At 47.3% G+C, this 27,033-nt stretch overlaps 2 protein-coding genes across 9 annotated transcripts in view; one reads left to right on the plus strand and one right to left on the minus strand.

The window, feature by feature from the left end:
• exd1 (exonuclease 3'-5' domain containing 1) overlaps positions 1 to 7,617 on the minus strand; it is an 86,043-nt gene extending 78,426 nt beyond the window's left edge. For 2 of the 4 annotated variants that reach the window (XR_011937453.1, XM_072486812.1), the window contains exons 1-2: positions 7,384 to 7,617; positions 1,867 to 1,935 (exon numbers count right to left, since the gene is read on the minus strand). Coding sequence is in view for 3 of the 4 variants with exons in the window: in XM_072486812.1 (XP_072342913.1) it covers positions 1,867 to 1,935; positions 7,384 to 7,507 (193 nt within the window). In the remaining variant the exon portion in view is untranslated. The remainder of the gene's footprint in view (positions 1 to 1,866; positions 1,936 to 7,383) is intronic. The other 2 variants (XM_072486835.1, XM_072486826.1) reach the window with 1 other exon arrangement.
• A 392-nt stretch (positions 7,618 to 8,009) lies between these two features.
• Positions 8,010 to 27,033, plus strand: part of ino80 (INO80 complex ATPase subunit) — a 415,492-nt gene continuing 396,468 nt past the window's right edge. For 3 of the 5 annotated variants that reach the window (XM_072486849.1, XM_072486876.1, XM_072486859.1), the window contains exon 1: positions 8,010 to 8,221. In XM_072486849.1, coding sequence (XP_072342950.1) covers positions 8,038 to 8,221 — 184 coding nt within the window. In that variant the 5' untranslated portion in view covers positions 8,010 to 8,037. Of the gene's footprint in view, positions 8,222 to 11,420; positions 11,441 to 27,033 lie in introns of those variants that run through there. The other 2 variants (XM_072486885.1, XM_072486867.1) reach the window with 2 other exon arrangements.

Genomic DNA, 27,033 nt, shown 5'->3' on the forward strand with positions numbered 1-27,033 from the left:
GCAATATAAAGTTTTGCAACAAAGAGGATATAATGTTTCATGAGAAAGATCCTACAGAACCTAACTACAGGCGTGATGTAATGGAAATGAAACAGAGTCCTGTTTAGCCGGCTCTTGCAGCGCTGAGAACAACCCCACTACTAAATGCGACTCCGTTTCGTTTTTGGACCTCAGCAAAGAATGCCTCACCGAGACTGCAGTTCGGCTAATTTCCTGCAGTAACGAGCTCAGCTCATCGGTGCAGGCTTGGAGGGCCGAAGGGCCTGTTGCTGGGCTGTATTGTTCTTTGCTGTTTTACCAATTAGGGGGTCCTCGAACCCCCTGCACCTCTCCTCATAAGGGCAGGGCACCCCTGGGGCCAGATCGCCAGCACGGGCAAGATGCCACCTGGGTATCTTGGCACTGCTATCCTGGCAGTACCACCTAGGCAGCAGTGCCATGGTCCCTGGGTGGCATTGTGGATGCCAGGATACCACCCTGCCCAGAACACGACCACCCATGGGGCCTTGATTGCCTGGGACAGGGGCAGAGAAGGAAAGAAATGGAAGCAAATCCTGCACTCTGGATCCCACTACCTTTTGGGGTGTCCTGCCTGATGTGATTGATCTGCTGGTCAAGAATCAATTTGTTCAGAAACTGCAACCCTGAGTAGATGTCATTCTTGAATCAAGGGACAGCCAACAACTAATCATTCAATTGATCCTTCCTCCCAGTGCCTGCGTGGGTTTCCTCCGAGTGCTCCGGTTTCCTCCCACAGTCCAAAGATGTGCAGATTAGGTGGATTGGCCATGCTAAATTGCCCCATACTGTCCAAAAGGTTAGGTGGAGATCCTGGGATAGGCATGGGCTTAAGTACGGGGTTCTTTCAGTGGGTCGGTGCAGATTCGATGGGCCGAATGGCCTCTTCTGCACTGTAAATTCTACTTTCATTATGATGTCTGATCATCCAACTCAATAGCCTTATCCCACCTTCCCCCCATATCCATTTGATCACCTTCACCCCAAGTGCCATATCTAACTGGTTCCTGAAAAGAGTGCTTTCTGAGGTAGCGAATTCCATAGGCCGACCACTCGTTTTAAGCCAGCAGGGGACGATAGGACAGATGGCCCACAAAAATTGCATCTTGAATTCTTGTAGCCAAAAAATGGGAACGGTAGAAGAGCATAAACATCTTCTGCACCTTTAATCCTGCACAGAGTTACAAAGCCTTGATGTGGGAAGAATAAGAGTTAAAGAAAATTCAGAGAACCAATTTTAAAAAAATTTCATTTCAGACCCATGATTGGGAATTGTATCAACATTCAGCGGGGGTGGCACAGTGGTGAGCACTGCTGCCGCATGGCGCCGAGAGCCCAGGTTTGATCCCGGCACCGGGCCACTGTCCGGGTGGAGTTTGCACATTCTCCCAGTGTCTGCGTAGGTCTCACCCCCACAATCCAAAGATGTACAGGATAGGTGGATTGGTCATGCTCAATTGTCCCTTAATTGGAAAATTAAGTGACTCCATTGTGGACACTGTTAATCTAAACCAGAGCTCTCAATTAATAGGTTTATTTACATGCAAGTCTTTCACTAACCTCGAGCATCTAGTGAGTTTAGAAACACGGACAGAACAAGGTGCTGCATTTTTATGCATTAAGAGATTTATGCATTTGCAAGCTGCTTTCTCTTGTCATTCTGCAACCATCAGGTGAAGGACAAGAGGACCATCTCAATTCTGTGTGTAGCCTTTAGGGAAAATAATTTATCTCAACTCTAGGAAGATGGTGAATTGGATTACTATAGTATTTTTTAAAAATACGGTTCATCAAAAAGAGTAAAAATGCATTCCAGAGAAAGGGAGAGGTATTAGTAAAAATGCTTACAATTTTTGATCTCATACCCAAAAAACATTTTGATGCCAGGCAGCTTCCGGTTGTTTTCCAAATCTTCAACTGCAGAAAAAAAAAAAGAGATAAATATTAGAATCTGACCAGTTTAGAAAGCAAGAAAAGAAGTAGGCCATTTTGTTCCCAGAGCATGATCTGCCATTCAATTAGATCATCAATCATCTCCATTTAACTCTACTTACCCTCCGTGGTATTGTAACTCCTAATACCCATGTCTAACATAAATCTGTCAATTAGGAGTTTTGAAATTTATTTTTATCCAGTCTCGGCTTGTAGTGTTCAGATTTTTGGTACCTGTGTGTTCAGACATGTTTCCTGAGATCCCTGCGGAGGGTGCGGGGACAGTGGCGGCGGCACCCGAGGCTGGAGGATGGTCTCTGTTTGGGCATCGATCTGCGGGAATCATAGGTTTGCTCCAGGTAGGCTAGACGCGGGGTTCCGGGGGGCGGTTTGGGGATCTATTCCTTGGGGGGCAGCTTTTCAAGCTTGGAGAGGCTGGTAGAATATGAGCTGCTCAGTGGGAATGGGATCCGGTACTTGCAGGTGAGGGTCTATGTGAGGAAGCAGGTGCCGTCCTTTCCCCCCCCTCCAGCCTCAGGTGCTATCGCTGCCACTGTCCCCACACCCTCAGGGCCTCCACCACCACCGGACTCGTGGAGCACCTGGCCGGCGATAAAGGCAGAGATGCCATTAACACCCTAAGGGTGGTGTCGAAAACAGGGGTGGGTGAGGGCAGAGTGTCAGAGATGCAAAGAACTAATGGACTGGGAGGGCGCCCGATAGGAGACGTCAAGCGCAAGTGGGAAGAAGAGCTAGGGAGGGAGTTGGAGGCTGAGCTGTGGGGGAATGCTTTGAGTGGTTGCCCATTTGAAACAGTGATGATGAGGAATTTCATCTATGAGGGTCGTGAATCTGTGGAATTATTTACAATAGAGAGATCGGTTGTTAAGTACGCCCATTTAGGGGCTGGTTTAGTACAATGGGCTAAGACAGCTGGCATGTATTGCAGAACAAGAACAGCAGCGCGGGTTCAATTCCCATTCCAGCCTCCCTGAACAGGTGCCAGAGTGTGGCAACTAGGGGCTTTTCACAGTACCTTCATTGAAGCCTACTTGTGACAATAAGCGATTATTATTATAGGGGCTGGTTTAGCACAGGGCTAAACCGCTGGCTTTGAAAGCAGACCAAGGCAGGCCAGCAGCACGGTTCAATTCCCGTACCCGCCTCCCCGAACACGCGCCGGAATGTGGTGACTAGGGGCTTTTCACAGTAACTTCATTTGAAGCCTACTTGTGACAATAAGCGATTTTCATTTCATTTCCAAGGCAGAGATTGACAGATTACATTTTTTTAAAATTCAAACAAGATTTTCATTGTAACAAAAATAGAATAAATTCCAACCCCATATTATACCAGAGGTGAGGTGCATTGACCCAATCCCCCTCTCCTCCATAAGTAAAACAAAACCTTCATCAAAACAAAAAGACAATCTCCACCCCCACCAGCTGACGGTAGTCAGTTCCCTGAAAAAGGAGATGAACAGCTGCCACCTCTAGTAGAACCCTTCCACTGACCCCTCATGGTGTACTTCATCTTCTCAACGTGCAAAAATTCCATCAGGTCCTCCAACCAAGCGGAGACCTTGGGCTGCACCGGGGACATCTACCCAAGCAGAACTCGTCCTAGGGCTATTATGCAGGACATCTGCCCTCATCCCCATCCGCAGTACCGCCAAGTCCAAAACTCCAAAAATGGCCTCCAAGGGGCAAGGTTCCAGCTGAATGCCCAAAACCTTGGGCGTTGTGTTAAAAGGAGATCCAGAAATGAACCTGTTTGGGCAAGACCAAAAACATGTGCATGTGATTTGCTGGCCCCCTAGAGCACCATTCACACTTATCCTCCACCCCAGAGAATCACCCACTCATACACACTCTAGTCAGGTGCACCACCTTGAACTGGATCAGGCTTATCCTCGCACAGGAGGATGTGAAGTTGACCCTACGAAGGGCCTCACTCCACACTCCCCCCTCAAAGACCATACCCAGCTCACCCTCCCACTTCCTCTTTACCTGCAGGGCAGCACGGTAGCACAAGTGGATAGCACTGTGGCTTCACAGCGCCAGGGTCCCAGGTACGATTCCCTGCTCGGTCACTGTCTGTGTTGTTGCTCTATTTATTTATCTCGGTGAACCACAAGCCTTTCCCTTATATTGATCAAATGACCACACAAACAGTTAGTTAGTTAGTTCAAAAGATGGTTTATTTACATACACAAGAGTTATCTCAACATGCAAACACAATATCTACTACAAGTTAAACTACACCCATCAGCTACAATAACCTATACTTAACTTCAGGGCGACCGGCACTGTGCAAATGGAGAAAGGCCTTTATCTGGATTTCACTTGGCTGGTTCGAAGAAAGTCACCCCGTCTCTGCTGGGCTCATCCATCAGGTAACGATCATTGGTCTTGAACTTAGCTGGCTGTTCCTGCTGCAATTGGGTTAGGCAGAGGCCAAATCCAAGAGAGACAGAACACATGGCTGCGCTCGCTTTTATCCCCCTGGGATTTTGCGCTCTTTGGGGTGGTCCTTAACCTTGGACCCAATAGTTCGACAGGGATCTGATCACTCTCTTTGATTTCGGCCAATAAAGGGGCGGGTGCCTTGGTAGCTGGGCGGGTCCTTAGCGGTCATTGACCTTGGCAGTTGTGCTTTCTGGGCAAGGGGAATGGTGCCGATCAGTCTGTGGCTGTACCGGTTGCTTGACTGGAGTTCTATTGTCCTGGGAAAATGGTCCATTAAAATGTAAACGAGCAGGGGTTTCGGTCAGGTCTGGTTACCTGTGTTTTAGATACATATAGGCTGTGTATCTGTCCGAGTTCTGGGTTGGCCATAATTCCCATGGTCCTTTGCAGGTGGCCATCTTAGATGGCTACAGTGCAGAATTTGCACGTTCTCCCCGTGTCTGCGTGGGTTTCCTCCGGGTGCTCCGGTTTCCTCCCACAGTCCAAATACGTGCAGGTTAGGTGGATTGGCCATGATAATTTGCCTTCAGTGACCAAAAAGGTTAGGAGGGGTTATTGGGTTACAGGCATAGGGAGGAAGTGAGAGCTTAAGTGGGTCGGTGCAGACTCGATGGGCCGAATGGCCTCCTTCTGCACTGTATGTGCTATGTTCCTCCAGCGATGCCTGCTTCATCGCCAACATCTGCCCATAGACATCCAAAATTGGTAAAGTACCTGAATACATTCCCTCTCAGGACTGGAATTTCGCTAACAACTCATCTAGGTCGGCGAACCTACCTTCCAGAAAAATGCCCCTAAACCTCTCCATTTCAGACGGCACAACCCTATGGTTCCTGCATATTGGAGCCAGCGGTGACATGGAACCCAATTTAAAATGATGCCTAAAGTGATTCCAAATCCACAAAGTGACTATCACCACCGGGCTCGAAGGGAATTCAACAGGGGAAATTGGACTGATGCAGTAACCAGAGTCCTCAGTTGCGGCCTATGCATGAAATATCCTCCATCCACCCCCAGAGTGCGGACTCTTGAACCACCCCTCCAGCACCTTTTCAATATTTGCTGCCCAGAAGTAACATAATAATAGATTAGGTAGAGCCAACCACTGCCCCCCTCCCCTACTGTCTGCCCTCCCTTTGCAAAAACGTCCTACAAACCCAAGGAGTCTTACCAGCTCAAACAAAAGCAGCTATAGATTTATTAACTCTGCAAAGAAAACCTTGGGAAGAAAGAATGGGAGACACTAGAACATAAACAAAAACCTCGGGAAAATATTCATCTTCACTATCTGCATCCTTCCATCTAAGATCAGAGGGACGGCATCCCACCTTTTCAAAATCAGCCTTCACATCCACCAAACTAAGTTTATGGAGCTTGCCCAGCCATGGGCCACCTGGATTTCCAGAAAACGGAATATTGTCCTGCCCAGACTAAATGGCTGCCTCCCCAGATCAGCTCCCCTCCCCAGGGGTTTCACCGGAAAATATTTCATTTCCCAGATCCAGCTTGTACCCTGAAAAGGAGCCAAATTTAATGAGCAATTCCATTATCTCCCCTCACATTGTAAAATGGGTCCATGATATATAGTAACAAATCGTCTGCATACAATAACAACCTGTTCTCCCTCCCCTCATGCTCTAGCTCTCTCCATCTGGTAGATGACCTCAATGCAATGGCTAGCAGCTCGATTGCCAAGTCAAACAAAAGCAGAGACAACAGACAACCCAGCCTTGTACCTCTGTTCAGGGGGAAATAACCAAAACTCAGGGAATTAGTATGTACACTCGTGGTGTGGGCCCTGCACAAAAGCCTAATCCGTTAAATAAGTTTTGGCCTGAAATTAAACCGCCCCAGCATCTCAAGAGAGGCCGAACGTCCATCGAAATAATCACCTCTGGCTGGATCCCCAAGGAGGGCGACAACACAATACTGGCGTCAACTGCCAGCCCTTAACAAATCCAGTCTGCTCCTCCGAAATCATCCCAGAGACACAGAATCATTAAACAGCTGAAGTGGGACCAACTGACCAGCAAGTTGTTTGTAAAATTCAACGGGGAATCCATCCAGACCCAGTGCTTTGCCCGACTGCATTAACCAAATACAGCTCATGATCTCCTCTGGCCCTATCGGCATCTCCAACATCTGCCTTCTCTCCTGCTATTGATGAACCCCTCTGGGAGCTCTGACCCGTACAACCTATGGTAGAAGGCCTCAAACACCTCATTAACCTTCTCTGGAGTGGAAGCCAGCCCACCACCAGAGTCCCTGACCTGCACTATCTCCCGGGAGACACGTGCTGGCTCGGCTGGTGAGCCAACAGATGACTGGCCTCCTCCCCATACTCAAAACATCACCCTCCAGCATTGCAGTTGGCTCACCGTCTTACAACAGCAAAATCCATTTGCAATTCCTTTCTGAAGACCAATAACTTTGGTGTTGGGGTGATAGAGTACTGGCAGTCCACCTCACAAATGGTGGTTTCTGCCTCTCCACCATTCAGATTTATCCCTATGCACTTTAGAAAAGATGATCTCCCCCCTAATAACCACTTCCAAGAGCGTGAAAGGCGAAACTGCCTCATTCCTGTTGAGGGATAATTATTGGCGTGGACACCCGGATAACCCCACTGGTCGTCTTCAAAGTAATGCAAATAGATCTTCCACCACTCAGTTCAACATTTCATCTAAAAGACTGCACCCACAATAGTCCAGCGTACTGTACTGAAGAGTCAAACTTGACTTTTGGGCTCAAAGCCTTGGAGTGGGACCTGCATGTACCACCAACCTTCTGACTGTCATCAAAGCAACTGGCGATGTCGGAGAAAAACAATGTAGACTTTGATTGGGGGGGGGGGGGGGGGGGGGGTAAAGCAGCTCATTTCTCTCTCCCGCCCAACCTCCCCTTACTCCAGTGTGCCTACTCAGGCAAACTATCCAACTCTCTTCCTTCCACGCGTTGTTCTCACCTTGATCCAATACGATGGCCTTCGTAGCAGCATCCACATGCCGGAGACATCCTGAATAAGTGCCGCACACCAAGGTAACTTTAACCCGCTTACTGAGAATCTCTCGGAACCACAAAGAGTCCATCGCCGCACCTGCGCCCAATTCCAACCAGCAACTTACAGCACGTGCGCCTCGGCAGGCTCCGCGGTGATTAACGGGAGCTGATCGCGCGCTTTGTCTTTTTGAAACTGGCCGGCCGTTGGGCGGGAGATATCGCGAGATGATCATTCCCCCTCCCCCTGCCATCCTTGGCATCCCGCCCCTCCTTTCCCGGAGCCGCACGAGGAACAAAAAGCAGGCACCTGATTGGCCGGCCCTCGGTCCAGCCGTGCGGCGTCACACACACTTCGGCACTTTCCGTCAATCGAGGCATGAGAGTCGAAGATCGACCTGATCGATGGCCCGTCTTTCCTCCCCACCGAATTCACCCCTTTCTCGGGCGAGTTCGCCTGAAATGACCGACCTCCAGGGAAGAGGGGCCTGACATTCCTCACAGTGGCACGGTGTGGTGGGCTCAGGGGCGGCGCGGGGTCTCTGATCCGGGACGGGAGCTGGGGTAGAAGCTGGTCGGCGCTCGGCTGCTTCGGCCTGGGGGGGCCGGGGGTAGAGCCGCAATGGCGGTCGGCGGCGGCGGCGCTCGGAGGGACTCAGGCAGAGCGGCTGCGAAACCGGCCGCCCCGCTCCCTCTGTCAGACATCGCAACCTCTGCCTCTCCAAAGCAAGCGCCATCTTGGCTCGGGGAGAGGAGCGGCGCGGCGAGGCAGAAGCAGGGGCGAGCCGAGGTAAGCGGCAGTGAGTGTAAGTGAGTGAGTGTGTGTGTTGGGGGGGAGGAGGTGGACGGGCGTTTGTGCCGCTTATTTTAATGGGAATTGGCCCGATGTCTTGAGAGGAATTTTTTTCGCCCCATGGGGCGGAGGGAGGGAGGAAAATCCAGGCCTGCCCGGATTCTTCTCCTCACTCGAGTCTTTCTCCTCTCACCCTGAGCGCCTCCCGGGTTCCCCTCATCCCCCGGCCCCGCTTCACAGTGCGGGAGTATCGGGGCCGCTTAAAGGGCCAGGCACCCCCCCCCACCCCCTCTTACCGCCTCTTCCTCCCTCCGCGCAGCGCCTGTCTCTTCCTACTCGGGCCTAGCCGGCCTTTCAAACTTCAATTCCCACTGCCCTCATCCTCCAAATTGCCTAGTGTGATTATTTCAGATTGTCGGGTACTAATCCGCCGTCAACTTTTTTCTTTCTGCTCTCTTGGAGGCCTGTTCACTTTGCAAACGGGGTGGGTTTTGGAGGTTTGGTTTTTTTTGTGGGGTGGGGGCTTAATTTTTTGGGTGAGTAATTACTTTATCAAAAGTAAAATCACATCATAGCGATGTTATAATCCATGTGCAAGATATTTAACCTCCAATTGCAGCCTATTCCTGGTGGCTCTGACAGCCAGAATATTGGACTAAAGTCATTTTCACGTGCCACCTGAAGTTGTCCCCCCCCCCCCCCCCCCCCCCCCCCCATCAAATTCAGCGACTTTAAGACTGGGATAAAACTATATTAACATTTATTGATTAATAGCAGCAATACATTTATTGTGATCAACGCCAAGGACCGTGTCTGAAAATAACTGAATCCACAAATATTGAAATGGATTACAGAACTTGATGGTCTAAATGTTGCCTCCAGAAACTGGACGTTGTGTTAATTTTTTTTCAAATTTTTATTGAATGGAAATAAATAGAAGAATGTGGGTTTTTCATTTGATGCACATGGGTTAATCTATAACACTTTTAATCTGGTAAAAGATAATAGTTTTTTAAAGATTTGGTGACATAGCCAACCTGTTCAGTCAACAAAATGTTGTACACAATGGTTATCCTGCTGCTCATGACAGGAATAGTAAATAAATGTGCCCTCTGGGTTACAAATACAACCAAAGATACTTGTCCTGTCAGTGTCCCCAATATTTTTGCTGTCTTGAGGAACTTAGTTCTGCTAGGATTGCAGTTCTATTTGTCATCTTCTGGTTGTCTTTGGGTACTAGCAGTCAAACTAGCAGTTGGAAGGAATAACAGGAAGACCGAGTACTGGGCTAAGGGTAAGATTCTTGGCAGTGTGGATGAGCAGAGAGATCTCGGTGTCCATGTACATAGATCCCTGAAAGTTGCCACTCGGGTTGTTAAGAAGGCGTACGGTGTGTTAGCTTTTATTGGTAGAGGGATTGAGTTTAGGAGCCATGAGGTCATGTTGCAGCTATACTACACTCTGGTGCAGCTGCATTTGGAGAATTGCGTGCAATTCTGGTCGCCGCATTATAGGAAGGATGTGGAAGCATTGGAAAGGGTGCAGAGGAGATTTACCAGAATGTTGCCTGGTATGGAGGGAAGATCTTATGAGGAAAGTCTGAGGGACTTGAGGCTGTTTTCGTTAGAGAGAAGAAGGTTAAGAGGTGACTTAATTGAGGCATACAAGATGATCAGAGGATTGGATAGGGTGGACAGTGCGAGCCTTTTTCCTCGGATGGTGATGTCTAGCACGAGGGGACATACATAGCTTTAAATTGAGGGAAGATGGATATAAGACAGATGTCAGAGGTAGGTTCTTTACTCAGAGTGGTAAGGGTGTGGAATGCCCTGCCTGCAACAGTAGTGGACTCGCCAACACCAAGGACATCCAAATGGTCATTGGATAGACATATGGACGATAAGGGAATAGTGTAGATGGGCTTTGGAGTAGTTTCACAGGTCGGCGCAACATTGAGGGCCGAAGGGCCTGTACTGCGCTGCAATGTTCTATGTTCTAAACCTAATTCTGTCTTTATCCAAAATCCACATGCACCTATCGGATATTCCGTAAGGAGGCCTATGACCTACGTGAAACTTCCCCAAGACTGGGCCAACTGCGATCAGACACCTGAAGAACCCTGGAGGTCATTGACCTTGAGAAAAGGGTTTATGTGGTTACCATCCCCTCAATTTTATATATCACAATTAACTCTCCACTCAGCCTCCTCTGTGCCAGAAAACTTCCAAACCTATCCTGTCTTTCCTCACCCAAAATTATCCAATCCTGGCAACATCATTTTTAATCTCCTCTGTCTCGTACAATTGCATTCTTCTTGACCTGTGATGACCAGAACGGAGCTCTAGCTATGGCTTAACTATGTTTGGTTCAGTTCTAGCTTAGCCTCTCAACCACCTTGTTTACCTGTCTTGGATCTGACGTTATGTAGAAATAAACTACAGAGTATAATTTATTCCCTTGAGGGTGTTACTTGATGTTTGTAGGTCATAGGAACTTGCCCATCATGCATTTGTGGAGGTGTAAACTTAGTTTAAGAAATTTGGCTATAGTCTGATGTACTATCTTATGACATGACAGAATGACCTCTCCCGTACATATAATGCAATGCTTTCTGATTCGAGCTCTCAATTAATTCATCTAAATTTGTTACCGTGTATTATTTCCCTAGTGCATGTTTTATTCAGTCACTTGGTGTAATTGTGAAACAGGTTCTATTTACTTCTGAGGAAGTGTTCCAATATAAACTTCGAAGTTTATAGTGGGAAACTGAGGCCTTGAGTATGAGGGCATTTTTTTTAGATCTGAAAATATTGCTGTGTCATATCTCATTTTGGTACCATAAAATCAAAACCTGGCTATTTATTGAATATTTATCCAAAAAGTGAACTGAGAGCAGGATTTTGAAGGCACATAGAATCAAAAATTTTTTAAAAAATGTTTTAATTGGATATGGGTGTTGCTGGCAAGGCCAGCATTTGTTGCCCAGCCCTAATTGCTCTTGTGAAGATGGTGGTAAGCCACCACTTGAACCGCTGCAGTCTGTGTAGTGCAGGTGTACAGGCAGTGCTGTTAGATAGTTTTTGATTCAAATATAGTGAAGGAACAGCAATAAAGTTCAGGCTCGGGATGGTGTGAGCCTTTGAGAGAAACATGCAGCTGATGTTGTTTCCTATTCTTGTACTTCCAGGTGGTAGAGGTTGCAGGTTTAGAAGGTGCTGTTGAATGGGTTTTGGTGAGTTACTGCTTGTACATCTTGTGGATGATTCACACAGCTACCACTGCATCTCTGATGGAGTGAATGTTTAAGGTAATGGATGAGGTGTTAATCATATGGACTGCTTTGTCCTGTCTGGTGTTGGGTTCCTGACAGCTGTAGGAGCTGCATTCATCCAGACAAGTGGAGAGTATTCCATCACACTCCTGACATGTGCATATAGGTGGTAGGCAGGCTTTGGGGAGTTGGGAGGTGAGGTCTCCAGGATGATAATGAGGGATTTAGCGATGGTATTGCCATTGAATGTCAAGGGGAGATGGTTAGATTCTCTCTTGTTGAAGGTGGTCACTGCCTGGTAGTTGTGTGGTGTGAATGTCACTTGCCACAGGGCTTTCTGCATATGGACACCAACTGTTTTAGTATCTGAGTTGAGAATGAAGCTGAACATTATGCAATCAACAACCATTCCCACCTCTTTTAGCTCACTTGGCTGGACAGCTGTTTCGTGATGCAAAACACACCAAGGCGGGTTCAATTCCCGTAGCAATCCTCTCAATCTTGCCCCTCGCCCAAGGTGTGGTGATGCTTAAGTTAAATCACCACCAGACAGCTCTCTCCCTCAGATGGGAAAGCAGCCTATGGTCATCTGGGGCTATGGCGACTTTATCTTCCTACCAGTACTGCTACAGTGCCACACTCAGTTATAGACATGCACATTTAGGTAACCAACCCAGACCATGTTTTATGGCACTGAAGGAGGCCATTTGGTCCAAGTCAGTTCTGACCAAAGAAAAAGAGCTATTTGACTGAATCCCACTTTCCAGCACGCTAGCACAGTTGCTTCACAGCTCCAGGGTGCCAGGTTCGATTCCTGGCTTGGGTCACTGTCTGTGCGAAGTCTGCACGTTCTCCCCGTGTCTACGTGAGTTTCCTCCCACAGTCCAAAGATGTGCAGGTTAGGTGGATTGGCCATGCTAAATTGCCCTTGGTGTCCAAAACAAACAAAGGTTGGGCTGGGGTTACGGGGATGGGATGGAGGTGTGGGCTTGGGTGGGGTGCTCTTTCCAAGGACCGATAGGCCGAATGGCCTCCTTCAGCGCTGTAAATTCTATGATTCCAGCTCTTGGTCATAGCCTTGTAGGTTGTGACACTTGAATGCTTATTTGTTATGTGAGACAAAGGTTTCTGCCTCTAACACTCAGTCGGGCAGTGAGTTCCAGATTCCTATCATCCTCTGGGTGAAAATATTTCTCCTCTAATCGGTCCCTACTTTGGTAATCAATTCCCTTTACAATAACATTCTATTGTAATCAATTCCTTTACGACAACATTCTGTTGGCTTTCCTAATTACCTGCATACTATCCTTTTGTGATTTGTGGACTGGGACATCCAGATTCTTCTGAGCTCTGTAATCTCTCACCATTTAGATAATTTTATTTTCCTGCCAAAATGGACCATTTCACATTTTCCCACATTATACCCAATACTCCATTTGCCATATATTTCTTTGCCCACTCACTTAACTCGTCCATGTCCCTTTGTAGCCCCCTTGTGTTTTCTTCATAACTTACTTTCCTACCTATCTTTGTGTCATTAGCAAATTTCACAAACCATATCTTCACCCAAGTCATTAATATAATTCATTGTTACAATTTTTTAAATGTTGAGGCCACAGCATTGATCCATGTGGCAGACCACTTGTTCCATCTGCCATTTATGCCAAGTCATTCTGTGAGCCAATTTTCAATCTATGCCAACATGTTACCCCTACACCATGCAATTCTATTTTCCGCAATAGCCTTCGATGTGGCACTTTATCAAATGCCTTCTAGAAATCGACGTACAGTATGTCCGCTGGTTCCCCTTTATCCACAGCACAAGTTAAAGTGATCGGCTATAAAATCTGTAATATTAGTTTCTAACATTTTCCCTATGACAGATAACTTTTAACATTATCCCTATGACGGAAGTTGGGCTAACAGACATGTGATTTCCCACTTTCTGTCTCCCTTTTTGAATAAAGGAATTACATTTGCTACGTTCTAATCTAATGGAATCTTCCCTGAATCTAGGGAATTTTGGAAAATGAATACCAATGCACCAACTATTTAATTAGCCACTTCTTCGAAGACCCCTAAAATGAAGTCCATAAGGTCCTGGGTGTTTGTCAGTATGGCCCTAACTATTTGTTCAGTAGCACTTCCCTGGTGATTGTACATTTTCTGAGTTCCTCCTTCCCTTCCATTTCCTGATTTATAGCAATTTCTGGAATCTTGTTTGTATCCTCTATAGTGAAGACTGATGCAAAATACCTGTTCAGTTTATCCACCATCTCCCTACTTTCCATTGTGAATTCCTCAGATGCACATTAAAAAAAAAAATTCTTGAAAACTTTCATTTATAACAATATAACAGAATATGAAACAGATGGTACAAATTACAATATAAAAGGAACACACTCAACTGATAAGAACATAGCCAACCCCCCCCCAACTGACGGTGACTAACTCTTTAAAAGGAAATGAATGGCTGCCATCTCAGGTAGAACCCCTCTACCGACCCCCTAATGGTGCACTTGATTTTCTCCAAATGCAAAAATTCCATGAAGTCACCCAAGCAGGACTCTCCTCTGGGCTATTAATGAGGAACAGGCGAGGACATCTGCCTTCGCTCCCATCTGTTCCCCCGAAAATGGCCACCAGTGGACAAGGCTCCAGTTTGACACTAAGGATCTTTGACGTGGCATTAAAGAAGGTGGTCCAAAAACGTAACAACTTTGGACGTGACCAGAACATATGAATATGATTAGCCGGCCCCCGAGAACACAGTTCACAACTGTCAACCCCCCCCCGAAGAAAATGCACTCATCCTCGCCTTGGTCAAATGAGCCCTATGTACCACCTTGAACTGGACCAAACTGAGCCGAGCGTAGGAGGACGTAGAGTTTGCCTTGTGACGAGCCTCACTCCACACCATCTCATCCAGAATAGGACCCAATTCACCCTCCGACTTTATCTTCACCTGGTCAAATGGGGCTGATTCCACTGATAGTATCTGGCCATAGATACCCAAAATATCCCCCCCCCCACACATGGCCAAAGATAAAATCCTCTACAACAAGGAGGATGGCGGTGTCAGGAGAAATGAAGGAAAAGTCTTCTGCAAAAAGTCACGAATCTGGAAGTAACTAAACAAATTGGTCGCTGGGAGCTGAAATGTTACTGACAGCTGTTCAACTGGCAAACCGTCCCTTCACAATAAGGCCCCAAACCTTTCCAGACCCTTACCCTCCCATGACCGAAGCGTCAAATCTAAACTCACCTGCACATAGAGACCACAAAGAGCATGAAGCTTGATTTTTAATGCCCGAATTGCTTCCAGATCCTCCGGATGGACACCACCACCGGATTCAAAGTGAACCTCACAGGAGAGAATGGAAACAAGGCCGTTACTAAGGCACCCAAACTAGTGCCGCTACAAGAACATGCCTCCACTCGCCCCCGTATGGAACTTTGATCACTAAGCCACCTCAACACTTTCTCAATATTGGCAGCGCAATAATAAAATAACAAATTGGGTAAAGCTAACCCATCTGACTGTCTATCAATCTGGAGAAATTATTATGATCGTTGGGGTTTTGCCCGCTCAAATAAAAGAGCACTGTTCCCTCTAACAGAAAAGTGGGGAGACATTGAAAAAAGTACCTTGGGAGGACATTCATTTTAATAGTCTGAAACCTACCAGCCATGGGCAGGATTATCCCACTTTTGCAAGTCAGATTTGACCCCCTTCACCAGATTAGCATAATTCAATTTATGAAGTGAGGCCCAATCGTGGGCAGGTACCATCCCTAGTTTGACTCCCCTCCCTGGGGGATTGACTGGAAAGTATTTGCCCTTATCCCAATTCAACTTATACCCAGAGAAGGAGCCAAATCCTCGAAGTAGCATCATTATCTCATCCAGAATGAAGACCGGGTCAGGAATATAAAGAAGCAGATTATCGGTGTACACGGACACCCTATACTCCCTCCCTCCCCTACTTATCCCCTTCCATCTATCGGAAGATCTCAATTCTATGGCCATTGGTTCAATTGCTAAGATTGAATAGAATAGAAGTGGAGACAGTGGACATCCCTGCCTCATACCCCTGTTCACAAAAAAAAAAACTTTGAGGCATTAGTGCAGACACTAGCTGTGGGGGCCCTACACAATAATCAAACCGAAGATATGAACTTTTGCCCCAAACAAGACCTCCCAAGGATTTCAAAGATATCCTCACTCCACCCTATCAAACGCTTTTTCGGCCCCTCTGGCTCAGGCACGTGAGAGGGGAAAAGAACGATATTTAACAGCCGATGTATATTGCTGACCCTTAACGAAGCTTGACTAGTCTTCTGAATCACCTCTAGGAGTCAGGGCTCCAATCGTAGCTCCAACACGTGGCAAGTAATTTAATGTTCACGTTTAAAAGTGATATGGGTCGATATGACCCACATTCTGTATGGTCCTTGTCCTTCATCAGGATTAGAGAAATAGAAGTCTGTGTAAGTATAACGGGCAACAGACCCAGGGACAAGGAATCATTGAACATGCCTAATATTAACGGAATCAACTGACCTGCACCCAGACGCACCTTCTACAGGACCAATGCTCACTTTGTTAATCCTTTCCTTAATTAAATAACTCTTGCGATTCGTCTTTATCTTTCTCTCATACTCTAATTTTTCCCTCCTTAATAATCTTTTTGTCATTCTTTGCTGTTCTTTATATTCTGTCCAATATTCTGACCACCATTCAACTTTATGCAATTGTATGCCTTTTCTTCAAGTTTCATTCTATCTTTAACTTTTAATTAACCACAGGTGGTGGGCCCTCTCCATGACATTTTTCTTTTTCATTGGAATGTATTTATGTTGTGTATTGTAAAATATCCTTTTTATCTATTTTTTTTTAAAAAATGAGTACCCAATTCATTTTTTCCAATTAAGGGACAATTAAGCGTGGCCAATCCACCTACCCTGCACATCTTTGGGCTGTGGGGGCGAAACCCACGCAAACAAGGGGAGAATGTGCAAATTCCGCACGGACAGTGACCCAAAGCCGGGATCAAACCTGGGACCTCGGTGCCGTGAGACTGCAGTGTTAACCACTGCATACCCATGCTGCCGTGAAATATCATTTTAAACATCTGCCATGGCATCTATATGAACCTATCCCATTATCTCATTTGCCCATTCACATTAGTTAGCTCAGTTTTCATTCCCTCATAATTGCCCTTATTTAAGTTTAAGAGCAAGAACCAATTCCTACAGGGTGAAAAATTTAGAAAATGCAAAGGAGTACTTCCCTTCTCTCCTCACCAACTGACCTCTCAGTCAGTTGAGTCGTACTCTAGTGTTGGTTGCACAGAGAATGGCTGAATTTATATTTTTTGAACAAACGTAGCAGCTGAATCAATGTGGAACAAGATCAGTTCAAGCGAGTTACCTTAATTAACTATTTCAGCTGGTGCTAGTGGATAGCTTCTATCTTCCTGCTTAGATCCCTGGATAAGACTTTTAATTGAAACAAAACCTACAGTTTAACATTAAATACAAGCAATATTAGATTCAATTCTAGATATTTCTGCTCTTTGAAGTATCTCAGTGATGGGCACTTTGTCCATGCATTTGATGCCCAGGATATTCCGAACACATCTCCTGTAGGACCTCTCCAGCTGCTTAACCCGTGTGGAGTCAATAGTCAACGTCCCGTGGGCCTATGGGAGGGTAGGTATTACCACAACAAGTTTTGTTGCAGGTTTGATACCTCATTTCCTGCACAGTTCCTTGCATTAATAGGCAAATGCTGTGCCTGCTCTGGCAATTCTATTTGTCATCTCGGTCAATGCACACGTTTCTAGAGATTGTGCCTCCAATACAGGTGAAGTTGTCGACAGCCTTCTGGGTTGTCATTGATAGTTGTAGTAGGTGGGATATAGTCAGAATTTGGTGGTGGCTGGTGGAATATCTCTGTCGTCAAGCTGATGGTTAGTCCGTAGTTGTCAGCTGACTTTGAAAAATAAGCAATGATCTGTTGAATGCCATGCTCACAATGTGACAGGAGGTCACAATCTGGAAACAACAAATGTATGATACCTTAGCTAAGGAGTTCAATCAGCGTGAGTTAAAGAGATTGCCAGCTGTTCTGAAGTGAATTTGCATTCCATCAACATTTCAATAAATGCCCAGAAAGTGTGGCAGCAAACTATATACTGAAGAGCGCAGAGGCCATGACGCACCTCTGCTTCACTACTTGCTACATCAAAGGGGTCAGTGTATTCACCACAGTCAGTGACTCTGGCCATCATTGTGGAATTGATGTATCAGATTTATAGTTTTATCTAGACATCCAAGTTTGACTAAGACCTTTCACAAGGCCTCTCTCTTTACTGTGTCAAAGACTTTTGTCACGTCAACATAGGCACAGTAGAATCCCATCTGTTGTTTGTTGTATTTCTCTTGTATTTTCTGAAGGGTACAGATCATGCTGCAAGTACCTCATTCTTTCCTGAACCCACTTTGACTTGAATACACTTTGCTATGTGGTTTACTAGTCTGTTGAGCGAACATTTGCTAGAATCTTGCACAACTGTCGCAAGCAGCGAGATTCTTATGTGGTTGTTTCGCACAGATTTTTGTCTGATGTGTGGCACCAAAATATATGATGAGCATTTAAACTGGTGCATTAATGACTTTCAAATAAAACTGTTTTGGAGAACTTGCGATATCCCCAACACAACAGCATCTCCCATAGGTCCGTTATTGAGGTATGACCGGGCTGGTTTATGAATTGAAGACGGTTTGATAGAAAGACAGTTGAGTCTGGCCAGGCAGGGCTGAGTGAACATGTAAGAGCGTGATGTTGTTAATGTGGGAGTGGATTCTGAAGGAGAGATTTGAGTTGGCCAGAGGTTCAAACTTAAGTCCACAGCATAAGAATTATCAAGCTGGCAAATTTGGGCAGTCGTGGGAAATTATGTTGGAACTATGAAACCTTACCAGTAGACTTCTAGTGTGTAATTAAAATGACTGCTCTCTGTGTAAGCTCAAGATAGTTCTTTTTAGCATCAGTGACATATATGATTGTGCTTTCCCTGTGACCTTTACATTGTACTTAACAGAGGGGGATGTGGGAGGTGGAAGAAGGTGGTTCATTATGTACTGCCCAAATGAGGGCTCCATGAAATGAAATGGCTGTTATCAGCATGGGCTTGTGTTCAAACTCTCAGGGCCATCAGTGTAGCCTAGTCCTCCTTTGCTCTTAAAGTGTTTTTGAGAGAATATGTAAGTAGAACAGGTTTTTGCTGCCCTGGGGAAGTCATTGCTGCATGCATCATGTCTTCTTGCTTCTGGAAGTTGAGTTGGTTTATTGAATGATTTAAGAAAAGGTCCTTGTCTTAATCTCTGGGAAGCGGAGTTTAATGCCCAACTACCTGTTCACAGCCATATAAGTGCTGTAATGATTGACAAATTAGCTGTTCTCTCCACAGATACTTGTATTGTTGCTTCCATGACAGAGGTGAATTTCACCATTGAACTGCTCAAGTGGAAAGTTTGTGAGATGAATCTTCAGTTTGGCATATATGCAAGGATGATGCATAATAGTATCTCACCATTGTCGCAACCCGTTCCTAAACTTGTATGTTTTTGTGACTGAGGATTTAAATATCTTTTACTCTGCACCTTATGACCTTGAGATTTTGCCAGAAAGGTGATACAGAACTTCCCAGTGGAGGCATTCACTCTCTGGGGCACCTCACACCAGAACCCCTCCTCCATATCCTCTCCAAACTCTTCCTCCCACTTTGCTTTGATCATTTCCAGCGGTGCCTTCTCCTCTTCCAAAATAGCTCCATAAACCGCTGACACTACCTCCTTCTCCAGTCCCCCTGTCGTCATCACCTCCTCCAGCAATGTGGAGACCAGCTCCTCTGGGAAGTTCTGTATCACCTTCCTGGCAAAATCTCAAACCTGCATGTATATAAACATTTCCCCCTGCTCCGGCCCATTCTTCGCTTCCAGCTCCTTCAATCCTGCAAACCGACCCCTAAGAAACAAATCTTTCAGTGTCTTAACCCCCTTCTCCTCCCAGTTCTGAAAATTTCCATCCCACCTCCCTGGCTCAAATCTGTGGTTTCCCCTGAATCAGCATTTCCTTTGACCCTGCCCCCAATCCGAAGTGTTGGTGAAACTGCCTCCAAATTCTCAATGAAGCTATTATTACATGACTCCCTGAGTACTTCCCCGGGGCTATCGGGAGCGGCGCTGTTGCTCGTGCTTTCGATCCCGACCCCCTGCACAAATTCTCCTCCATTCTGACCCACTGGGAATCAACCCCTCTGACCCAGCTCCGCAACTTCTCCACATTCGCCGCCCAGTAGTAATACATCAGGTTCGGAAGACCCAAACCCCCTGCCTGCCTTCCCCTCTGTAGAACATAGAAAATACAGCACAGAACAGGCCCTTCGGCCCACGATGTTGTGCCGAACCTTTGTCCTAGATTAATCATAGATTATCATTGAATTTACAGTGCAGAAGGAGGCCATTCGGCCCTTTGAGTCTGCACCGGCTCTTGGAAAGAGCACCCTACCCAAACTCAACACCTCCACCCAACACCAAGGGCAATTTTGGACATTAAGGGCCAATATCATTGGCCAATTCACCTAACCTGCACATCTTTGGACTGTGGGAGGAAACCGGAGCACCCGGAGGAAACCCACGCAGACACGGGGAGGACATGCAGACTCCGCACAGACAGTGACCCAAGCCGGAATCGAACCTGGGACTCTGGAGCTGTGAAGCAATTGTGCTATCCACAATGCTACCGTGCTGCCCTTAAGAACAAATAAATCTACACTATATCATTTTACCGTAATCCATGTACCTATCCAATAGCTGCTTGAAGGTCCCTAATGTTTCCGACTCAACTACTTCCACAGGCAGTGCATTCCATGCCCCCACTACTCTCTGGTTAAAGAACCTACCTCTGATATCCCTCCTATATCTTCCACCTTTCACCTTAAATTTATGTCCCCTTGTAATGGTTTGTTCCACCCGGGGAAAAAGTCTCTGACTGTCTACTCTATCTATTCCCCTGATCATCTTATAAACCTCTATCAAGTCGCCCCTCATCCTTCTCCGTTCTAATGAGAAAAGGCCTAGCACCCTCAACCTTTCCTCGTAAGACCTACTCTCCATTCCAGGCAACATCCTGGTAAATCTTTGCACCTTTTCCAAAGCTTCCACATCCTTCCTAAAATGAGGCGACCAGAACTGTACACAGTACTCCAAATGTGGCCGTACCAAGGTTTTGTACAGCTGCATCATCACCTCACCGCTCTTAAATTCAATCCCTCTGTTAATGAACGCGAGCACACCATAGGCCTTCTTCACAGCTCTATCCACTTGAGTGGCAACTTTCAAAGATGTATGAACATAGACCCCAAGATCTCTCTGCTCCTCCACATTGCCAAGAACTCTACCGTTAACCCTGTATTCCGCATTCATATTTGTCCTTCCAAAATGGACAACCTCACACTTTTCAGGGTTAAACTCCATCTGCCACTTCTCAGCCCAGCTCTGCATCCTATCTATGTCTCTTTGCAACCGACAACAGCCCTCCTTACTATCCACAACTCCACCAATCTTCGTATCGTCTGCAAATTTACTGACCCACCCTTCAACTCCCTCATCCAAGTCATTAATGAAAATCACAAACAGCAGAGGACCCAGAACTGATCCCTGTGGTACGCCACTGGTAACTGGGATCCAGGCTGAATATTTGCCATCCACCACCACTCTCTGACTTCTATCGGTTAGCCAGTTCGTTATCCAACTGGCCAAATTTCCCACTATCCCATGCCTCCTTACTTTCTGCATAAGCCTACCATGGGGAACCTTATCAAATGCTTTACTAAAATCCATGTACACTACATCCACTGCTTTACCTTCATCCACATGCTTGGTTACCTCCTCAAAGAATTCAAGAAGACTTGTAAGGCAAGACCTACCCCTCACAAATCCGTGCTGACTATCCCTAATCAAGCAGTGTCTTTCCAGATGCTCAGAAATCCTATCCTTCAGTACCCTTTCCATTACTTTGCCTACCACCGAAGTAAGACTAACTGGCCTGTAATTCCCAGGGTTATCCCTAGTCCCTTTTTTGAACAGGGGCACGACATTCGCCACTCTCCAATCCCCTGGTACCACCCCTGTTGACAGTGAGGACGAAAAGATCATTGCCAACGGCTCTGCAATTTCATCTCTTGCTTCCCATAGAATCCTTGGATATATCCCGTCAGGCCCGGGGGACTTGTCTATCCTCAAGTTTTTCAAAATGCCCAACACATCTTCCTTCCTAACAAGTATTTCCTCGAGCTTACCAATCTGTTTCACACTGTCCTCTCCAACAATATCGCCCCTCTCATTTGTAAATACAGAAGAAAAGTACTCGTTCAAGACCTCTCCTATCTCTTCAGACTCAATACACAATCTCCCGCTACTGTCCTTGATCGGACCTACCCTCGCTCTAGTCATTTTCATATTTCTCACATATGTGTAAAAGGCCTTGGGGTTTTCCTTGATCCTACCCGCCAAAGATTGCTCATGCCCTCTCTTAGCTCTCCTAATCCCTTTCTTCAGTTCCCTCCTGGCTATCTTGTATCCCTCCAATGCCCTGTCTGAACCTTGTTTCCTCAGCCTTACATAAGTCTCCTTTTTCCTCTTAGCAAGACATTCAACCTCTCTTGTCAACCATGGTTCCCTCACTCGACCATCTCTTCCCTGCCTGACAGGGACATACATATCAAGGACACGTAGCACCTGTTCCTTGAACAAGTTCCACATTTCACTTGTGTCCTTCCCTGCCAGCCTATGTTCCCAACTTATGCACTTCAATTCTTGTCTGACAACATCGTATTTACCCTTCCCCCAATTGTAAACCTTGCCCTGTTGCACGTACCTATCCCTCTCCATTACTAAAGTGAAAGTCACAGAATTGTGGTCACTATCTCCAAAATGCTCCCCCACTAACAAATATATCACTTGCCCTGGTTCATTACCAAGTACTAAATCCAATATTGCCCCTCCTCTGGTCGGACAATCTACATACTGTGTTAGAAAAGCTTCCTGGACACACTGCACAAACACCACCCCATCCAAACTATTTGATCTAAAGAGTTTCCACTCAATATTCGGGAAGTTAAAGTCACCCATGACTAACTACCCTGTGACTTCTGCACCTTTCCAAAATCTGTTTCCCAATCTGTTCCTCCACATCTCTGCTACTACTGGGGGGCCTATAGAAAACTCCTAACAAGGTGACTGCTCCTTTCCTATTGCTCCTGCTCCCTGTAGTAGCACCTTTCTAACTCTGGCCACCTTCCCTCCCCATATGAACGACGTTATCCTTCCCTCAATCTCTCTGAAAAAAGCCTTTGGCAGGAAAATCGGCAGGCATTGAAAAAGAAACAGAAATCGCGGCAACACGTTCATTTTAACCGCCTGTACCCGACCCGCCAGTGTCAGAGGGAGGCTGTCCCACCTTGCCAGATCAGCTTTCACTCTCCCCACCAAACTAGAAATGTTGTACCTGTGGAGCCCCCCCTCCCCCACTCTCGGGCAACCTGCACCCCCAGGTACCTAAAGTGAGTCCCTGCCCGACGGAATGGCAAACCCCCCACCCCTGCCCCCACCCTTGGCCGAGACACCACAAAATACTCACTCTTGTCGAGATTTAGTTTGTATTCCGAGAAAGACCCAAACACTCGAAGCAGCTCCAATATTCCCCCTATCGACACACTCGATTCCGACACGTATAACAGCAAGTCATCGGCATAAAAGGACACCCTATGCTCTATTCCCCCCCGCACTATTCCTTTCCATACCCCCGAACCTCTTAATGCGATGGCCAACGGCAGGGGGGACATCGGACATCCCTTCCTAGTCCCACGGTGGAGAGAAAAGTATATCGAGCTGATGTTTTTTGTGCGGACACTCGCCCTCGGCACCTTATATAATAGCTTTACCCAGTTCACAAATCTTGGTCCAATCCCAAACCGTTCCAGAACTGCCATCAAGTACCCTCATTCTACCCGGTCGAACGCCTCAGCGTCCAATGCCACAACCACCTCTGTTTCCTTCCCCTCTGCCAGTGCCATAACGACGTTCAATACCCTTCTAATGTTTGAAAAGAGCTGCCTCCCTTTCACGAACTCCGTCTGATCTTCACCTATCACCTTCAGGAGGCACTCCAGTCTACCCCCACTACCTTCGCCAATACCTTTGCGTCCACATTCAGAAGTGATATGGGCCTATACGACCCACACTCCGTCAGATCCTTGTCTTTTTTTCAGCAACAGGGAAATCGATGCCCGCTCCAAAGATTGTGGCAACACCCCCTTCCCTATCGCCTCTTCAAACATCCCCACCATCAGGGGTGCTAGATTATCCTTGAATTTTTTATAATAATCCACCGGAAACCCATCCGGCCCTGCCACCTTCCCCGACTGCATCCTCCCAATCGCATCCTTTATCTCCTGCTCCACTATCGTTCCTTCTAATGTAGCCCTGTCCCCCTCCCCTAACCTCGGGTACTCCAACCCATCTAGAAATTCCTGCATCTCACGGTCTCCCCCAGGTGGCTCTGACCTGTACAACCTCTCATAAAATTCCTCAAAAACCTTATTAATCAGGTCCGGAGCCACCACCAACTTCCCTGCCCTATCCCTCACCTGAACAATTTTCTTTGCCGCTGCTTCCCTCCGGAGCTGACCTGCTAACATACCTTGTCTCCATGTTTGTAAACTGCACCCCTTGCTCGCCTCAGTTGGCGCACTGCCTTCCTGGTAGATAGTCGGTCAAAGCTCGCCTGTAGTTCCTTCCTCTTTTCCAGCTTTGCTGGGTCCCCATCCGCTGCATAACTCCTATCTACCTCCAACATCTCATCTATTACCCTCTACTGCTCCAACCTCTCCTCTTTCGAGAGGCTCCTCTTTGTCTACCCTGGCCGTAAACAAAATCACCCCCCCCCCCCCACCACCGCCTTTAGAGCCTCCCAGACAACCGCCTTCGACACCTCACCCGTACAGTTGAAACCTACATATTCCTTAATTTCCTTTTCAATTTTGTCACAGAATACTTGGTCCCGCAATTAATTTCCATCCCAGCCTCTTCGCTGCCCCCTTCTCCAGCACCATACCCACCCAATGCAGAGCATGATCTGACACTGCAATTGCCGAGTATTCCGACCCCTTAACCCCAGCCAGCAAAGCCTTCCCCACCACAAAAAAGTCGATCTGCGAATATACCTTATGGACTGCTGAGAAAAACGAGTACTCCCGTCCTCTCGGGTGCAGAAACCTCCAAGGGTCCACCCCTCCCATTTCCACCATCAGCCCAGCTAACGCCTTCGCCCCCCCCCCCCCGCGAGCGTGGCCGTGACCTTTCCAACCTTGGCTCCTGCACCAAGTTCCAGTCCCCCCCCCACTATCAGTTTGTGTGTGTCCAAGTCGGGGATGGCCCCAAACACCTTCTTTGCGAATCCCACATTGTCCCAATTGGGGCCATATACACTTAACAGCGCCACTAACCTCCCCTCCAGCGCCCCTGTCACAATCACATATCTACCCCCTGATCTGCCACCACCTTCTCCACCTGGAAGCGTACTCTTTTGCTGACCATTACCGCTACCTCTCGAGCCTTCCGTCAAGTCCAGAGTGAAACACCTGACTAACCCAGCCCTTTTTAAGTCTCACCTGGTCTTTCACCGTCAAATGAGTCTCCTGCAGCATTGCTACATCGGCTTTCAAACTTTTAAGATGCGCAAGCGCTCTTGACCGGACCTCCTAATCTCCTCACATTCCACGTGACTATCCTAACTGGGGGTCTCTCACCCCCCCCCTTCTTATCCACCATCATCATACCACAGGGCCCTGTCCCGCCCCTATCCATTATTAACATCGAACCCCTTCTCTCTCTCCCCCCCCCCCCCCCCCCCCCCCCCCCCCACATTTCCTCTTGAAAAATCATCTCCCAGCATCAATCCCCCCCCCTCCCTCGCTCGCCTCGTAGGCCCATCGAAACCTGCTAACCAGGCTCCAATGTCCGCAGCCTTCCTCTCATCTCACCTCCGTTCACTAGCCGACTTTAGTTAGCTAGCACGGGTGGCTCCCCCCGCCAAGATACACTGTCCCCTCCCACCCAGTCCCAGAGAACGAAAAAACAAAAATAACAATCAAACCCATACAATTCACTAAAATAAGATATTACCGTCGCAACACAGAATGCCAATCAACCCAACCAATAACTTGAACTCTGTAACAATGTGAAGAGAAGTAAATTACAATGCACATCAGTAAAAAGAAAGTTATGACATTTATACATTTTCCAGCTCCCCAATCACAGTCCACAGTATCTCTTCCAGCTCCGCTCCTCACGTCTGTCCCAAGCCTTGCGCCCTCACGAACGCCTCAGCCGCCTCCACTGTCTCGAAATCTTTGGCGTTATACGTTACCCTCAGCTTCGCCGGGTATACCATACCAAATCGCACCCCCTTTTTGTACAGTGCCGCCTTCACTCGCCCGAAAGCCACTCGTCTTTTTGCCAACTCCACCGTCAAGTCCTGATAGATCAGAACTCCAGCACCGTCCCACTCCACCTCGTGCTTCTGCTTTGCCCTGCTTAATACCTCCTCCTTCATGCAGTACTTATGGAAGCAGATAATTACTGTTCTTGGTGGTTCATTCACCTTGGGCTTCGGCCTTAATGACCGATGAGCTCGGTCCAGCTCGTACTGGGAGGAGTTCTCACCCTCCCCCATGAGCTCCGCCAACTTCTTAGCGAAGTACTCTGTTGGCCTTGGGCCCTCTGTCCCTTCGGGCAAGCCCACAATTCTCAGATTGTGCCGTCTCGAGCGGTTCTCCAAGTCCTCGAGCTTTGCTCGGCGTCCTCTGTTGACATCCACCACTCTCCGCAGCTCGTCCCCCATCGAGGGGCAGCACGGTAGCATTGTGGATAGCACAATTGCTTCACAGCTCCAGGGTCCCAGGTTCGATTCCGGCTTGGGTCACTGTCTGTGCGGAGTCTGCACATCCTCCCCGTGTGTGCGTGGGTTTCCTCCAGGTGCTCCGGTTTCCTCCCACAGTCCAAAGATGTGCAGGTTAGGTGGATTGGCCATGCTAAATTGCCCTTAGTGTCCAAAATTGCCCTTAGTGTTGAGTGGGGTTACTGGGTTATGGGGATGGGGTGGAGATGTTGACCTTGGGTAAGGTGCTCTTTCCAAGAGCCGGTGCAGACTCGATGGGCCGAATGGCCTCCTTCTGCACTGTAAATTCTATGATCTATGAGGTGAGCTGGTTGCTGTGCTGCGACACGGTTCCTCCACTTCCTTCATCTTCACGCCCTGCTCTCTCACCTCGGCCGATGTCTTTGCCACAGCTACCCTCACCGGGGCGATTGCCTCCTCCACCAATGATTTCAATGCAACCGCCGTCTCCTTCCTCAAAGCCTCCATATGCCTCTCAAACTGCTTTTCCAGCTCCACCGCCATCACCTCGGTCATCTTTTCCA

This window comes from Scyliorhinus torazame, chromosome 2 (assembly GCF_047496885.1).
Source record: "Scyliorhinus torazame isolate Kashiwa2021f chromosome 2, sScyTor2.1, whole genome shotgun sequence".
Taxonomy (NCBI): domain Eukaryota; kingdom Metazoa; phylum Chordata; class Chondrichthyes; order Carcharhiniformes; family Scyliorhinidae; genus Scyliorhinus; species Scyliorhinus torazame.